Here is a 14,026-nt window from a genome sequence, read left to right as displayed (position 1 = left end):
AATTGTACAAGGATTGGATTCTTTTTCAAATTCACTGCTCCTGATTAAACGCTGGTACATTTGCTTTATTACAGGATTCACAATGATTAGGGGAAAAATCTTGATGACTAATTTGACGCCATCAGAATAAGACACACTAAGACACTCTTGCGGTTAGAGTATTGACTTACACAAAGACACCGAAGCAGTTACGTTATTCAACCACCCATACTTTATGTATACTTTTTACCTTGTCCACTTCCGCTTTGGTGACGTTGGGGTCCGTGTCGAGCTTAACGTAAAAGGCATGGGCTCTTTCGCTTTCCTTCCATTCCTTTTCAAAACGTTTTTTCGTTTGTTCCAAAACTCTTTCTTGGCTGTCAAGAACAGACTGGAGGTGCTTGCCTTCTTGGTACGCCTGCAAGAGAATGATTGTGTCGCTCTTGATATTGTTTTCGCAACAAAACAAATATCCTAATGCACTTTCATGCATTGACTTTTAATCATTTCTGACCTGGCGAGCCCTTACAATACTCTGCAATCCTCCAAAGAGTCACAAAAACGAAAAGCTACGTATCACATTACACATCTAACTGCATATCTCATGCATCACCATATATTACAAGTGTGCAACATGAAATGTTCAAAGGACAAAACCATTAAAGGGGCACTGCACCCTAAAGCGATGTGGTCTCAAAGAAAAGAGCATACCAAAAAAAATATGTGGCCGCGGCCATTTTTTTCAGAAAGCCGTAATGGAGCTGCAATTATATACAACTGAAAAATATACCCATATTGCAATAAAACGAAGCAAGTTTTTTGGGTGACACTCCTCGTTGACGATTGTGGATTTCCCCTGACAAGTGTCAATCGAAAATATTCAGGTTTATTTGAATATGAATATACTACCCTATTAAATACTCTGCCTTACAGCTTCATCCCACAGAGAAAGTGCAACAGTGAAGTAATATGTGCCAAAATTTTCACAAAGTGTAAAAAATCGATTACACGCAGCTTCAATACCACGGAGACGGATAGAGTGGAATGATAATGCTCGAGAATATCTTTTAGCTAAAGTTCGAATACGTAGCTATGGCTAATGGCAACTGACAAAATGCTGTTTACAGTTTCAACTGAAATTTGAGAGCAGATCATATTGAGAGGGCTACTACACCAGGAAAATGATGGCACCATGGAATATCGAACAGCTTACAAAATTACGCATCAACATTGATGTTGACTAGGAAGTAGTCCACAAACACACAGTGTGAGCTTATCGCTCATGTTATTTACAATGTAAAATGCAATGTCACATATTATTTGCAACAAAGGGCGTGGTAGTTCATGCAAATACTCTAAGTGCAACAATTTCATAGCAGCGCGAACTGCATACAGACAGGTGAAATAGATTCATGCAACATTTCTAAGGTTTATTGATATTGAACAAGCTTATGCGCTACACGTCATATCCTCTCGAATAGCAACACGCCTCAGCATTATTAACACGCCAACAAGTGCACAGTCTGCGACGTGCGTGTTTCAATGATTAATCAATGTCGTAGTCGGTTTGTCAATACTTGAAAGCCGTGACACTCGAATGCGTTTAGAGAGCGTTTTCGCAAATTGCAGATACAAATTAACCCGGCAAATACTTGAAAATAATGAAAATCGAATTGATGTTACCGTGGGGCTATCCTACCAGGTGGTTATCGGATTTTCATACATGAAAGTAACATGGGCTCAGGACCCATGGTTTGGGGTGAGCACAATGATTGGAGTGCTCGAATCTGAGTATTAATACTAACGATTCTAGTAGTAAGAGATGATTTTTCGTGTAATGAGATAATACGCTCCTAGCCCCTAATCGTTCATTTGTCAACGAGAATAGTTATGACACTATTTCCCACTGTGGGAGGCTGTAAACCTCGATTGGGCGTATCACAGAGCTATGGCGGAGTAGTCGTGATCAACCTACAGCGTTGTCACAAAGTGCAATGGAATAGGAATGGTCGAAAAAACACCAAATCATCTTTAATGTAATGTAGAAGCGGCGTTATATTCTTGTTGGTCACATAATGGCCATGCCTACACATTTAAACTTTCTGCATCAGTCATACTGTCTTGAAGTCATAAGGGATACTCGACTAGACGCCTAATAGGCTAATACACTATTCAGAAAGGAATAAATTTTGCCCAGCTCTACTCATGATTCATAAATTAGATCCTATTGCATATGGATTAAGAATTTTTTAAGACTACGTAAGTGTACATCCAGAACTGGTAGCACCAAATCTCTGACTTACTCTGGTTCACCCAGACTTGGACAACTAGAAAATTTTCAGCTTTTCCAAATTAGATTAGAATTAGATTACCGGCATTTCGCTCTAATTTAGTAAAATTAGACAACTAGAATTATCTAGTTATCCAAGCATATACTTGGACAACTAGAAAAATTTCAGCTTTTCCAAATTAGATTAGAATTAGATTACTGGCATTTCGCTCTAATTTAGTGAAATTAGACAACTAGAATTATCTAGTTGTCCAAGTCTGGGTTCACCTTTTATTTTTGAATGGCCGAGATCGCAGTAGGCTACTTCTAATTCTATATGCACGTGGACAAATTGACATGCAGTCACTTCGACCATCCATAGATCAAATGTGAAAACTACATATAACAGTTTCAATTTCAAGAGACTCTTTGGAGGTACAGAACTTCAATATGCAATTGAATAATATAGTCATACTGAGCTTAACGAGAATATTTTTGGATGACAATCGTCAGGGACAATCGTCAGCAGTTTCAATTTCCAAAAATATATCAAGGAAGTAGAAAGATAGCGTCTGTCGTTTTCGAACCATTGTAAGCCTAAATGAATCAGAACCGAAATAATACAGATGTATTTGTCTGTAATGTTGTAACACATGGAATTCAAAGCCGGGACTTGACTAAGAGCCACTGCATGTACACAGAATTGAATCAGAGTAACCAAAGCTGACACAGCAAATGTTACACTACACTGGTATGTAGGGAAGCACTCAGTGTGACAACGCATTGTCTCCAGTAAACTCTCGAAGAAGTAAAACGATAGTTGACACAAGACAGTCGCGAATTTTCATGGTAAGTTACACTGCAGATAACCCAAGCACAAAAACTTGCCACTCAAGAAACGTTAACTTTTATTTTGGAAGAATACAGAAGAGCCTACAAGGTATACATACTATAGTGGTGGGAAGTATCGTAACCAGTCACTGAAATAGGCATCTTCATATCAAGTAAATAGCAGCGATATTAGGTCTACCTTGTATGCATGAACATACATCCCATTCCCATGGTCAATAGATTCAAACAAGAAATGACTGCAGGAAGCGGCCCTGTTAACTGTGCAAGATAATTATGAACACTTACAAACAAAGTGGGTGGGCCAAAACAGTCTCATTAGAAACCATAGAATACAAATTAGTAGGTAAGGGAGTAAAACGGACTTCATGGAGATAACATGGAACTGATTTATGTCTAAATTTGGGCTGAGGAATTGATATGAGGATACCACACAAATATCTTATGAGCAATGCTGTCACCATTGAATATAAGCTTATCCAAACACTTCCAAGTGAAATTTCTAATTCATGATTATGTAGGCTACCAGACAGTTGAGGAATAAATCTTATTAACTGGACTGCGAGAAAATGTAAGACCACTGAAGATGGTAGGACTGCGACTGTGGCAATCTATTTGTTCTACACAGGAACTGGTGTTCATCTGACCACACCAAAATATTATTAGTTGACATTACAGTGTGCTATCACGATTAGCTAACATAAAACCTATTAGTCTTACGTGTAAAAAGATGGCGTTTGAATACACCGTTGCTAAGAAATCTTGCTATGCAGTTACTTTCACCCCTCTGCAATAGTCTAATTGACTATTTAGATCACAGGGAATTTACAAAAGAAAAGAAACAAATAAATTCGAGGTTGGCTGTATGTAAGGCAACTCAAATAGCCAAACATGTATTTTCCCAAGTAGGTCAGTCAAGTAACCCCTAAAACTTTTCTAGATAGCTCTATAGTGTGAGTCAGAGAGACACATTCACATTCATATCAAAACTCCAGTGCCTGTCCCACATTTAATATATTCAAGTAGATGACTATGTTTACATCATGCTGACTATTGAGTAGTGACTACCACAGAACAAGTCACTGGCTTTGGCAGAGGTTTAGATGCTCTATTGGTGCAATGGTGTAATGAATATCATTTGCACACAGCATCTATATGACACAATTAACAGCTTAATTCTAGGAAGAAACCCAACAAAAAGTGGTTTCTGGGCATGTCACATAATATTCTATATTCGCCAGTAACTGTTGCAATAGTAAATTACTATAAAGAAAAGGGCTAATGTTTCTTCGAACCCTCATCTCTTGGGGATTGTTTTGTAAATGTTGGGTTGAAGTTCAACACATGAGATCAACTGAAGCATGATCATGATCATAGGCCGTATTGCAATATTGCATCAATAGTGCACAAATGAAAATGACAAAACAAATTTCTCGCTACCAAGTGGAAGTGATAGTACTATATATATGTGTTATGGACGATTGCATTTCAAAGAGATTTTCAATACATGACTACTAGTTGTTTGTTAGTGAACTTAAAACCGAAAGAAGACAGGTGATAGTCAGACAAGTCTAACATTACCAGTTTTGTAAATTCTTCCATTGTATGGGATAAATAGTCCATATAAAAAACTACTAGTGTCATATTATATGTAGCTAATGTAGGCGCATGTTATTTCTGCAATGGTAGATTGGTTGATTCAATTTTCTAAATTTATACTACCAACCAGTAGGCCCACATTCATTTATGCTTTATTCTTAAAATTGACGGTAGCCTATAGCCATAGAGCCCATAGTCGTTGATCTAAAACTGATTTCATTGTGTCATGTCATTTAATTTAACCAGGCAGTGTAAATGAACTATATATTTACTAATTTGGTAATACTCGTACATCGGTAAACACTATTCAACGATATTTCGAAGCGATCGCAAAGCTTCCATCCGAGATTGATCATGTCGCACAAGCTGTGAACTGACAGCAAGGAAACACCAACGTGTAATGTCGTCATTTTCTAGGCTAATGCAACAATAAGAAATCCACCGAAAGTTCCTTCAACGTAGTTGTTGCCAGCACACAGAAACCATGATTCATCATTTTCAATTTCCAAATTGACCAACAGTTTGGGCAGTGACGCCTTTTTATTGGGACACCTATTAAAGCTAAACATAATTTGAACCACATCGGGTCTGTCATATATTCCATCATGCCTTAAAATGAGGCGAGATTTTGATTTAAATTTGTGTTCAACACACTATGAATGAAGAAGGTCAGGCATGTATCAAAAATGATGAGGTTTACTCATAGGAAATGCACACATTATGCACATAGACCCGCTAAAAAGCAAAGCACAGATCTACTTTATCAACAGTACCATGATTACCATCAAATCACACACATTTACCTTGACTGTGGCAAAAAGATAAAGATAAGCATAGGCATAGGTTAAATTACATTTACATTATACCATTAGTATTGTTATTTTCAAGGCAAAAGGACAAAAAAGAATGACAAATCCATACCGGTAATTCACTATTTCCTGAGGAAACAGGTCGACATGAGAGAGAGTGTGTACTGTAATAGACATAAATTATCAAATTTCCTACCATAACATCATATATTAAGAGAGGGCCATTCATGAAACAGCAAAAAGATATACATCTCTATTGATGATCAGGGATTAGATTTCACTGGACTGCTGGAACACAGAAATTTTTCAGCAAATATCAACAAAGGTCACTTCATGATGAGATTGACACATCGCAAAGTCATCAAATAATGTGGAAACTCAGAAGTAGGAATGGCATGGTATTTCTAAAATCATCTTACTCATGCCATGCACATACGAGTGGTTGGGTCATAATTTGACAATATCATTGCTTATACAAATCAAAACCTATGACATGGTGGTGAGCCACCCCACATGCACTGATATAAAACTTGGTCGATTGTTTACTGACACACTTATGAGTGACATGTAAAATATAAAGTTGAGCAAAGAAATATTGACAGAGTGCGGCACAACAAATGGTGACAGTCATTGACCAAGCGATCACCTGACCTCTGATCAATGGTCACGATCTGGAGTATAGGCTAGTGATTGGGAAAATATTATCGGATGCATAGAAAAATAAGCCTTTGTGCAATTTCATAGAATCTGGCCATACATCAGTAGCCATACATTAAGCCATCTCATTATAATTGTGCAGACAAATAAACTCACACTTTCACCTTAATAATAAACAAGTCTGTCAACCAGCAACAGTTTTGCGAATGTGATGAAGAGTACTCACTGATATTACTCACATGGCAGAAAAGAATAGGAGAAATTCACCACAACCGCTCTTAGATAATGATATAACCTCAAATTACATCAAGGTAGAATTTCTTGGCAGTGATATATAAGAACTATATTATTCTATATTTACAGTTCCTTGGAAGCATGATGCCAATTTATTAAAAAACAACATCTGTGTCACTGTGTGCCTTAGAGTCCGCTTTTATTTAAACACATCAACCTAGTTGCTGTCAGAAGAAGCCAAGAAGGAGTTCCTGTGTCATCTAAAAACGGCACAGCGAGCTTAAGAAATCTGCTTGTGAAGATTATTCAAAATTTCAAGCAGGTGACATCATATTTGAAGATACAATTGCTGATGTACAGTGTTTTTCCCGATTCTATTCTATTCGCTGAAAAACAGTGAACACTCATGACGAGTGTCAGCCAAAAATATTTGGGTTTATTTCATTATGAATTTATACTTTCTTCTTGAAAAGAACTTGAAATGAAGTAGACTAAATATTCAATCTCCGAATCTGTTCAGGGAATAGTCAGAAGTCGATATTGGTACGAATTGAGAATACAGAGCAAGAACGGGAGTAGCCCGACACATGAGAAGTATTTCAGCCAAAATACCCAGCATCAGACGTGCAGTGTGTCATGGCAAAAGCCAATGAAATGACATCATACTGGTACTGTGAAACTCAACATTCTATTGTCCTCATAAGCAGTGGAAATGGGTCATAGCAAGACCTCCCAAATTTAAAATATAGGTTGATAGTAAATATACACAAATACCATTAATCGATCGCACTTAAACTTAAAGGTCTATTTTTGTACAGTATAGCCTATGGTAAGGATTTAATTTTGATTCAAATTAAACTGTAAACCCAACAAACAAATCTTGCTATAGGCCTAATCTCATAGCGAGGCGAGCTAAGAGTGAGGAGAAAACTTTAAAATTATGTAACGACATGTGCTATGAATGACTGAATCCAGCCATGGGATCAATTAAACATGAAATGACACAAAAGTTACTGCCAGCACACTACAATGTGCAATTCGCGAAATTCAGATCATGAACCTTGCTATGCGAGTGTGACTACCACAATAATGACACATCCGAATATATTTTGTGGCACTCATGGAATATGGCATGTGACATCGTAGCATTATGATATGTGATATTCCAAACTCGTTTTCTGAGCAGTTTTAATTACTCATCAAAGAGGAGCAACCAAGAAATCAATACCATCAGCCTACCAGTGAGAAGTTGACTGTATGATAAATTTTCCACTCCGAAACTACATTTCAAGACTCTTGGAGGTACAGACCGTAAACATACAATTGAATAACATACTCATATTGAAATAAACTCGAATATTCTCGGCTGACACTCAGGGGTTATCGTCGGCAACTAGCAGAGAATTGGAAAAAACATTCAATTCTATATTGAAACCTCCGTATTGTCTAGTTTGGGGACCTGCTGCGAAAAAACATCTGCAGAAATTGCAAGTCTTGCAAAATCGAGCCATACGAATTCTCTGTCGGAAATCTAGATATGAGAATTGTAATAGCATGTATCGTAGCGTTAGAATATTGAAAGTGGAAGACATTTTCAAATTTGAGGTAATGAAATTCATGCATAGCTATCATCAGGGTGAACTGCCACTATATTTTGATAATCTGTTCAAGATACCTTCAGATACCCACCAACATCATACCAGATTTTCTTCTAACTTGTCTCTGTCTGTGCAACACCACTCTACCAGTCTAGTGCAAAATTCAATCAGTTTTATTGGTGTCAATGTTTGGAATAAGCTGCCACCTAATCTCCGCAATTTAGACTCTTGTGCTTTTAAAAAACAATGTTTTCAATCTCTTATCTCTAACTACCGCTAAATTGTAATTGCGTTGTATTTCAAATTGGTCCATGATACTGTGTCTTATTTTCCCTTTCGTTCGTTAGTTTATTTTAATTTTTTTTTTCATTAGTTATCGACTGTGAAAATTGCTCCTGTCCCGGGTGGCTCGGCTCTGAAGACTTTGTCATATCGAGCCTCCCGTCTACCTTGCATGTCGCATTTCACTGTAACATTTTTGTAGTGTTATGTTGATATGTAATGTATACGAATAAAGATTCTCTCTCTCTCTCTCTCTAGCTTTTAAACATACATATAGTATCAATGAGCGATTGGTCAACTTATAGGCTTCACATTGATACGATTTTCACATTTAGGCCTAATATTAGAAATATTATTTGCAGACTTGTATTCCATGGCGGTGTCAGAAAACAAACCTGATCTCAAGAAACGGCCAGAAATAGTAATATGCAATGAAACGGATATTTTTATCAGTCTCAGGTGAGTCGATGAAACTGATTAAATTAATTAATTGCAATTAATTAATCTCAAACGAGCGATGAGCAATTCCCATGCAAGATGAAGCTACGCTCTGCATTGGTCAACAAATCGAAATAACGCCCAGAGCAGTAAATTAAAACAGTTTCCAGTATCATAGAGAAATTTCTCTCCAAAATTTCATATTCCCACACTTGTTATCTTGCGTGTTCGTTGGGCTTCATAAGCGAAAGTTTGTACAGGGAAAAACAAATATACGGTTGAAGATAGCCTGACGCCGGTGTTTGGAATTCTTTGCACAGTAGCCTATTCAGATAATACCATAGTAGTCTACTTTAGCAATACTGGCACCATCTGTATGTATTACAATCGAAAACAATTGGTTGCAATACAGGGTGGACATATTCACATGTCACATCTATTCACAGTTTTCTCCTCTATACAGAAATGACGAACAAGATGACATTTCCTTGAATATATTCAAAGATTGGAGGTTACGTTTTGGAAAAAAATCAATAGAAAGTCTTAATTCTGCAAAAAGGAACTCGAGTAACCATCGTAATGTGTGATTTTCAATAATATTTCGTCACTACTGAACTGAGTGTGTAAATTTCAATAGAATGAAATCACCGTGACACCTTTTTTGTGGATTCACAATCTCTGAACTCTAAAACTACTGTACTCACAAATAGTGGATTTGATGATGAAATCGTAGGAAATTGCACATTGGTACACAATTTCCTCACAAGGATTTCTACAACCACAGGAGATAGCGAGAGGCTATCAATTTCATATTGACATCTACAGGGCACCATCTGGAAAGCAGCCATTCCACTGCAGGCAAATGAAATATTCATGTCAAGTGTCGTCACTGGTCATGCTCTTATCACCTGAACCGAAGTCACACACTCTACATCGCTTCCGAAAACCAAATTTCAATTGATTTCCCAGCTTCAATCTAAGATTCGGTATGTCGGTGGGAACAAGCCAGTGACAAAAAATCTGTACAAATTTCCTGTAGCAATAAGTACCCAACTACATCATATGAGGAAATACCAGTATTCAAATACATTCAAGTAATACATCATTGATTCATAGAATTTTAGTCAGTCGAATCATTCTTACCATGTTATAATATTAGAATGTAACAGAAATTGACTTGAATATTATAGTACTACCAATCTCAGTGGTTCCCAAACTGGGGCTTGTAAACCAGTAAGAGGGTCTGCAATAAGTGATTATTTTATGACAGCGATTTTAAAATAAAAGCTTTCTCTGGCGTAATGTTTGTATCAGCGAATGTTTTCAACATTATAACCGTAGGCTTACTTGAAAAAAGTAGTTTAAAAGGTTTTGAAACATGAGGCCATGAAATATCGACATAGTTCTCAGAATTTTTAGTAAAAATTGGCAGTTTAATATCTATAGCAAGTGTCTTGGAGTGGACCAACAAGTCTCAGGTACCAATACTACTGCAATACAAAATCTTATGGAAAAACTCCATTGGAAAAATGTGCGATAATTCATAAATATAAATTTTAAATTAGGCTACACCCCTACACCGCACAAGTTCAGTATAATCATTTTTTTTGTGTAACCAGTCGGGAGAAACGTCATTTTGAAAGTAGAGTATCATTAGACATTAGCCTACATATGTGACACTGGTATTGAATCAATTTCCTTGTATATCTACAGCTGTGTTTCAAGGAAACTGGCATCTAAAATCTGTGTGGTCATCAAGTATGTGTAGTCATGAACAACTAACATGTTTTGACTCAATTTGCAAAACAAGAATTTGAGTTCAAAACGCCTTTTATTAGCCCAAGTATACACCTCACCATTATGTACGTAGACTGATTTAAAGACTTTTTCAATGGAAATTATAAACATTCAAAATATCATCTCACACATGGTTCCAGTTCATGGCATCAGGTAATATGGGAGTTCATTGACATTAAGATAAGGGTATGATTTTCAGGAGTACAGGTACAGGCATATAGCATGACGTAAGCTAGTAAATACCAACAGGTACTTCATACTGCAAATATCGGGCAACATAACCTGCTATTAAGTTCTCTCGTAGTATTCGAATTATAGGCCCGTAGAACAATTAGGCTATTACGCTACCTCTGCCAGTGTATGTAGGTAGCCGCAGTATTGGACAATTTAATATTATATCATGTTGTCACAAGAAGCTCTAGATAAGCGGTTCTCAGACTTTTTAGACACCCCCCTTTATCATAGTGAAAAATTTTGCAACCCCCTCATCGTCGTGTCACAAAATGCAACCAGAATGCTGGCAATCTCAATGGATAGTTTGATGGCATGAAAGGTTATGACAGTTTGTTGATGTGAGAATTCGGCCAATGTACCAACGTCGAACACATTGCAAGCTCCTCTGGTGATTGTGTAGAGTCATTTAGTATCACGAATGCTGCATTATATCACACAGAGATTGGGACTTAATACCCTGGTCCCCTAGACCCCTACCTTCTTCTTTTCTGTTCGCAACTCTTGGATAAACGTCTGTAGAGTTCGTGCGATGTTCTTGAGAAAATTTTCGGCGACAAGTTCGTGCTGGCCGGCGATATCGTTCAGCTCGGACAGTTGACTATGAAAGGCTTTATGCGTTGAAAATCTGGAACGGATGGACAATGTATTGTAGCAGTTATGTGGGAAGGCGACGTGAGCAAATGCAATAGAAAATATCCGGTCTCTAGCATGCAACAATAACATGTCAGTCTGGTTTCAAAAATGTATACTTTGCGGGGGTGGTCAGTAATGGATTATTTCTACTTTATCAGAGTAGCCAACCAAATTATCTGCAGCACTTACAAAACTGGTTATGAATTCAGACAATATGCCATTCTACTTCGACAATTTTTTCAAGAAAAACTTTTTTACGCTTTGGAATTTAAAAAGTGAAAAGTAGTTTTGGGACAAGTTTACATCAATTTAACGAGTGAAATTGTCATAATAACCCGCCTGAAATATCCTCTGTATCTCGGTGACTAAATATATATTCGAAGATTGCACCGATTTGTAGCGACGTAATTTATTTTCTGTTAGTCGCGAAGATGCATGTTGCAATTTTGAAAGTAGTTACCTGCAAATAACTGCTTAAATTATGTGACCGCTTGACCAAATCTAGATTTTGAAATTACTTTTCTACACATTACAGTTATACAGTTTCAACGTTTTTATATACTGCATACATCCATGTCATTTTGATGAATTGACAATGTGACAAGCAACTTGAGTCATGGCAGTAAGAGATAATTACTCATCTTTTACCCTGGCAAAGAACTGCTAGATCCCACCTGGCACTGGATATTTAGTGTAACCCTTTGAAACAATTAGATGCATGGAAAAATATTTCCTTTCTGGTCAGATGGTTAGCACATATTGACCAGTTTTACTGTGATCGTTAGACTTGTAGAAACTACTGGATTTTCAAAATTAGCAACTAGAACTAGAACGACTCCCTTTTCAAAACTAGCAACTAGAACTAGAACTAACGCCCCTGAAAAATACGCAACCAACTAGAAAAACAACAAACTCGATTCAATTCCAAAGCAATTCGTTAATTTGGCAGCACTAATAATACGAATTACTTAATTGTGAATGAACTAAGAAATATCTCCGCCCCTTGGCTACGCCACTGTTAGCAGTGATGACTCGGATCTAGCAATGGCTGTAAGAGCGACACACAACAAACGATCACAATTAATGCCAAACGACATGTGTTTAATTGTTAGGCAATCAACTTTATTCAAATGCGCAACGAGAATTACTAAAAAAACAGTAAGCTTAATTCGTTGGTAACATTAACTAACTAGATTTTTTTGTACAAGTCCGCAGATGGAGTGCAGCACTAATATTTATTTGATTGCAAGTGCTGCAGACACATACTGGAACACATGAGCAAACCATAGGCCTATATGTTTACACTATATACTTGTTATTCAGAAAAAGATACAAGAAAATTGCTTACATCGACGAGTCGTCATCTTTTTTCTTGGGCATGTAATTTTTCACTAATCTCCGAAGTTTCTTTGCATATTCCTGCTCAATCGCGCTACGCTCCTGGACAAATTTCATATATTTTTCCGTGTGTTCTATTCCGTGATGCAGGTGCTTATCAACGCTTTCAAATTGATCCTGAAGGTCAGCAGTATTATTTCAAGTGTTCTACATCTTGATCCGTGCGTATAGCCACTTACCCATAATTCCACTCCCCAATCCATTGTGATGAAATAAGTGTAGAGGTTCAAGTTTACAGAATCTCTCAATTGCCTAAACAGAAAACTACAATGCTATCAGTCAGTTACCACTGAATACAAAATTCTGTGATACAAAAGGATACTTAGCTTTACATGGTAAAATACAAGCCTGCATCTCAGGATATGGATTGACTGGTTATACAGTGTTTAATATCTTTGGTCTAGTCAGGGACACCTACACACGCTACGCATTGTATCGAGCAATCAGTCAGCCTGGGGTAGAAGAGTAGACAATGTATTGTCACCCACGAAATACATAAGGCAATATCAATAACCATAACCATGCAAGTCATGAATTGAGATAATTTCTATAATTGTAATTATAATTGAAATCATCAATGCTGGAGTCACCCGTGTATAGTTGAAAGTATTGATCATGAATTTCTTCCCTCAGTAGGTAAGGAAAATAAAACGAGAAAAGAAATGAACACAAAAATAAGTAAATATAAGAGAGCAACAATAAAATGAAGGAAATGGCTTCCGTCGTTCACAGCGTGATCTCGTGTTCAGCAGACAATATCAATTTAACTGAAATACACAGTAGACCTATTGATGTATAATGTATATTGATTAAATGAACCAGTTGCTGTTGCAGTTTAGTTGTTTTGAACTTATGAATCAAAACACCAACCGTTGCATTTAGTCAAAATACATCACTCTGATGATATTACACATTCTCATTAATTTGATAAAATGTGCTCTCAATAGCTACCATAGATTTCAACTTATGATATGGAAAAGCACGGCAGATTACCAGTTTACAAGTATATCTTGTTCAAAAATTTTACAGCTATGAGCTATAGATCATGATATAGCGTACGATACGATTTACACAATATATAATGGTAGGTCTGGACCAGACTGGAAACAATGGTTGTTTTCGGCAATAAGTTGCGCGTGACAGAAGGGTTTCCTTCATAGAATAATTAAGGAATTGAATGGAAAGTTGCGCGTGACGTCGCCACCAATTCCACTCTGGGGTCTGGAGTGCTATTGTTGGCAACGTTATGC

The 14,026-nt window shown here is 37.0% G+C and overlaps 1 protein-coding gene across 2 annotated transcripts in view; it reads right to left on the bottom strand.

The window, feature by feature from the left end:
- LOC145435099 (cdc42-interacting protein 4 homolog) overlaps window positions 1-13,116 on the bottom strand; it is a 37,617-nt gene extending 24,501 nt beyond the window's left edge. Inside the window, exons 1-4 of one of the 2 annotated variants that reach the window (XM_080312371.1) lie at window positions 12,956-13,116; window positions 12,727-12,893; window positions 11,223-11,370; window positions 230-397 (exon numbers count right to left, since the gene is read on the bottom strand). In XM_080312371.1, coding sequence (XP_080168497.1) covers window positions 230-397; window positions 11,223-11,370; window positions 12,727-12,893; window positions 12,956-12,979 — 507 coding nt within the window. In that variant the 5' untranslated portion in view covers window positions 12,980-13,116. The remainder of the gene's footprint in view (window positions 1-229; window positions 398-11,222; window positions 11,371-12,726; window positions 12,894-12,955) is intronic. The other variant, XM_080312372.1, reaches the window with a different exon arrangement.
- Window positions 13,117-14,026: the final 910 nt, after the last annotated feature.

Source organism: Botryllus schlosseri, chromosome 3, assembly GCF_051294905.1.
Source record: "Botryllus schlosseri isolate E-star chromosome 3, Bs_hap1, whole genome shotgun sequence".
Taxonomy (NCBI): Eukaryota; Metazoa; Chordata; class Ascidiacea; order Stolidobranchia; family Styelidae; genus Botryllus; species Botryllus schlosseri.
Note: the sequence above shows the minus strand (reverse complement) of the source record. Positions and strands in the feature narration are given on the sequence as shown.